Source organism: Centruroides sculpturatus, unplaced genomic scaffold (assembly GCF_000671375.1).
Source record: "Centruroides sculpturatus isolate CEXI.00-Female unplaced genomic scaffold, Cexi_2.0 scaffold894, whole genome shotgun sequence".
Classification (NCBI taxonomy): domain Eukaryota; kingdom Metazoa; phylum Arthropoda; class Arachnida; order Scorpiones; family Buthidae; genus Centruroides; species Centruroides sculpturatus.
In genome coordinates this window covers 143,073-147,560 of record NW_019385078.1, presented here as the reverse complement: position 1 = coordinate 147,560, position 4,488 = coordinate 143,073, and the positions used below count along the sequence as shown (strand labels likewise).

The 4,488-nt window shown below is 36.6% G+C and overlaps 1 protein-coding gene across 1 annotated transcript in view; it reads right to left on the bottom strand.

Annotated features, from left to right (window-relative positions):
* Positions 1 to 496: 496 nt before the first annotated feature.
* The window catches only part of LOC111634324, a 142,168-nt gene continuing 138,176 nt past the window's right edge, over positions 497 to 4,488 (bottom strand). The window contains exon 21 of the mRNA XM_023379080.1: positions 497 to 1,622. Within this exon, the coding sequence (XP_023234848.1) occupies positions 1,434 to 1,622 (189 nt within the window). The 3' untranslated portion in view covers positions 497 to 1,433. The remainder of the gene's footprint in view (positions 1,623 to 4,488) is intronic.

Below are 4,488 nucleotides of genomic sequence, written 5' to 3'. Positions count from 1 at the left end.
AACGGAAAGGAATAAAGTCGAGAAAACTCGACGAGAGAGAGGAATCAAATTCAGTCGCAACGTTGACCTCTCCCGCGCCCTCCATTAGGTTTCGAATGTTCACCAGGTGACAAGAGAGAACAATGGAGAGGCGACTGAGGTTAACAAATCTATAAAACCGAGCGATTCAAGTTACAAAAGTTATTGGTTCATAGTCTTATCCTCCTGGACGTGTGACGTGTGTCCCCGCCGAATCTTGGGAAAGAACGTTTCGGATCTAGTGGAAGCAACCTCAATGTGACCTCCAGGCTCGTCGGTTCGTCCGAGAAAAACCACTTGAAGCAGTGCCATTCGCCGCGGGGCCGATGATTATTTCACAGTCTTCGCCGAACTGTAGAAAATGGAAACGAACTTTTCGAACTCTACTTGAACTTTATCCTCGTGCTTCGTGGTGTGATAATCCGTCAATCAAGAAAATATTGTAAAAAATTATAATTTTATTAAACGGTTTTATATGGTAAACCTGTCTCGGTGAGCCATTCTGCGCCCACACGACAGTATTGACCGCTCGGCTGTCGAAAACTCCTCACCCCAATCGGCTAACATCACATATTTGCCACTACCTCGAAACACTCGAAAGTAGAATTAGACCTTTAGCAGCTTTCCATCAGACAGAATAAACCGTCTATAGAGTGCGTGATATTAATATGCCTTTTTAAAGTGGCACATTTCGTAGTCAGATCAGAAGCCTTTTCCACAAACGGAGCGGAGCGGGTGAATATCCGAATTCAAATTTAGATCCTTCGAGATGGCCGTACGATCCAAAGCTGTATTAAGTGTCGCGTGACTATTGGCTACAAAAACATTACGTCTGTATTCAACCGTTGAGCTTTAACGCATAATAAACGGTAAGGCACTTGCGTGCAGATCTTCATGTGTTTTCCACGCGAAACTTTTGAACCTCCACTCCTAGACCCATGTTAAAAACTTACTGCCTTCAACCGCACTAATTTCCACCACGCCACACTCTTCCGTTATCCGAACCAGAAAAACCACTCGGAGACTTTGTTTTCTTTTATGTTTATTTTCAACGTGATTGGTCAATTTTCCGTCCGAAAGCGGCTTTCGTCACAGTCGACGTCGACCACCGATTCCGATGGATCGAGAGTAAAAGGAAAAGAAGAGAAAATATACCGATCTAAATGGAATGTAAATATGCGGAAATCATCGATTTCGACGGCCGGCGTGATCGTTCGGTCCAAAACATTTGGCTTCCACACCACCTCTTCTGCCCCCGGGGCCCGGGCGGAGCTCGGGCGGCGAGGACCAGAAGACCCGGAGGGTGGATCCGGAGCTCGGGTGGTCTAGGAGAAAGAACGGGTCCGTCTCTACCTAATCGATTCACTCTTTGAAAAATAACGGCTCTGGGAAAGACGAGACCAGACGGAAGGGAATCAAGAGAAGAAAAAGTTTAAGGCTCGGTTGACGTCGTAGTCGGCTGCCAGAGAAATTCGCACCAATTCTTCTCCGGGAACCGCCTGTCCCACGATGTCGCGCAGCTGGGCCACGCAGGCCTCCAGTCGGGCCGAGTCCTGAGTCAGAGGCAGATCTTCTAAAGAGCTCGAATCCGACGCCGCATCGCCCTGAAAAGACATCAAATTCCTTCTTAGAAACAATAATTAAATCCCACAAAACTATTCACTAACCAACGATTCGTAAAACAAATTAAAAACAAAGTTCGGGGTTAACTCGACGTCGATACTCTTTGCTTCCGACCCACTGAATTTCGTACCCGTCTTCGCTACCACGCTGTTACTCAAACCGTGGTTCGCGGACATGTGCTGACCCGTTTTATAATTATTTTTTATTTAATATCGCAAAAATATTGGTAAAAAACAAAACTGGTCCGTAACGTAAAAGGTTCGAGAAGCGCTGCACTAATATGTGTTGTGTCTATTGTTTGAAATAAAACATTTTACAGTAGAGCGTCGTTTATCCGAAAGAATTCCAGTCGGCAAATTTAAATTTTTGCTAGTGCTGTGGCGCTGCAATCTTTGGCTATGTCTTGGGCTACTCAAATATTTTACGTATTTGATACTAAATTAACTTCTCAAGTATAATTTTTTTATTGTTTTTATATTTTTCAATATATTTATNTAATACTTCTTAATTTTTATTTAAAGCTTAACCTTGTACATTTTATAATTAAATGAAAATAGAAATAGCATACTTAATTTAAAATAAACAGAATGATGAAAAAAATTATTAAAATTGTGACAAAATTATCATTTTTTTTCCTCCGTTTTTAACGTTTTATACTGATGATGAGTCTGAAACGCACAATTATGTATACATTTGATAATAAAATTAAAATCTATTATTTTAGTGAATAACTTAGTATTATTTTTCCTCCGTTTTTAACGTTTTATACTGATGATGAGTCTGAAACGCACAATTATGTATACATTTGTAAATAAAATTAAAATCTATTAATGTACATAATATCCACTATTGAATAATTAAAATCTATTTTAATTTTAGTAAGTGTGCGTGTGTGTTGACGTCTATTTCGCTTAATATCTCGGGATGAAGTAAATATTAAGTAAGGAAATTTGGCACGGTAGCTTGTATGCGAGGGGCATTGATGCTATTAAATTTTGGTGGTGAAAGATCAAGAGGATGGGGAGATAAAGGACGGTCGTGTATCTCAAGAGGAGCAGGAGTTAATGAATATTTTATTCATTATTAACATTTTCACTCTTATAAAACTCATCCCTACTCTCAAAATTAAGATTTTTGCCATTTTATAGTAATTAAAAGTTTATAAAGCTTTTATAACAAAATCTGATAACAGATGGCACCACACACAATTTTCTTTTTTTTGCTTAATAATATAAAAGTTCTTTTTTTTTTTTTAACTAAAATCTCATAATAGCCAGGAAAGTTATTCAGCTCTTGTTGATGGTTTTTTTTAAGTGTGTAAGTAGACTTTTGTGACTAACTAACTATCATTTCAAGATGATAAAAAGAGTGAGAGAAAAAGATTCAATAGTTAAAAAAATCTCTTCTTAACTCTATTTACAGAAATTTATTTACAATTTTATTAGAGTTAATTAGATATTTTTGAAAATTGGCAAAAAAATTTAGATAGATACAAACTAATATTAAATTATTTATAGTATTATTAAAAACTGGTTAAGCAGTAACACATCTACATTAAACCTTTAAGTTCAGCAATAACAAATTTAAGAGAGCTAAAAATATTTACATAAAAAAAGATACTGTACAAACCTTGTAGGAAGTAGGTCCCAGTGGATTTGGCTAAATCTTTGGTATTTTGTAGTTCAGTGGTCGTGATCAAACAACACTGTAGGCACAGTAAAAAAATGGACAGATTTTTGAATTATCAAGTATCCAAGATACAAAAACAGCATAATTTGTGTATGTGTAAAGCCATAAATCTTTTTCATTTAAAAAGTATAAAATGTTATGTCCCAACATAGTTCCTTTTCAACTGTTTTCAAGTCTCAGAAAAGTGAGTCTCCTGCAAGAAAGGCAAAAAAATGAATTTACAATGAATATGCATTTCAGGCTCTATGCCCCTCTTCAGTTCTTATTTTATTATGTAAACTGGTAAAATTATATAAGAAATTACAGAATGTGTTTAATATATTTTTTCCTAACTGCTCTTCCAGTATATTTCTCTTTTTGTATAAAACTTCTAATTCATTCTGTATTGACTTCTTTTCCAAACTTATTTCAAACATCAATACATATTTATTCAGCAAATAAATTAGGATAAAACTTAGCATCTTTAAAGATTTTTCTTAGGTAGTTACAGTAGGCAGCTAAAATAAGGTGACCAGGCGTCCCACTTTTTAACAATTTGTCCTGCATCCCACAGCGTTTTAAAGTCCCAACTTTTTGGAAGGATTAAATTTTTGTCAATTATGTGTCATAAACTTACGTCTTATGTTCAAGATTCAGTAAAGATCATTTTGTATTGTGGCTGTACCCATATTTAGTGTTGCCGTCTTTTCAAAATTGCTGACCCGGACAGCAGGTGAGGTTAGTTCGAACAGGAGTTCCTGACGCATGTGCAATGTCATTTTGCAATGCGAAGAATAGCATGCAGTGCATGGCAGTTCTAAATCAGTTACAGTTAGGGACTACGGAGACTTCGGTAGGAGTAATGTAAGTAACTAAATTAAGAAAAAACAACTACTGATGACTTATTGGATATTGGAGACATGTACAAATGCAAATTGTACAAGCAAAAAAAAAAGAACGGAAAAAAAAAGGTTTACAGGTTGTGCACGATATTCCCAGACAAAATTAATAGTTCACCCAACAGTGAGTTGATTCCTGGACTGTCCGGGTGAAAACCGGACATGTGGTAACACTAGCCATATTAGATATATATTTTATTCTAATTTTTGTATATTTTCCTTTGTTTCGTCTATTGCTTGTCCCTTGTAGAAATTTCCTTCCCAACCTTCCTTCTTGGGT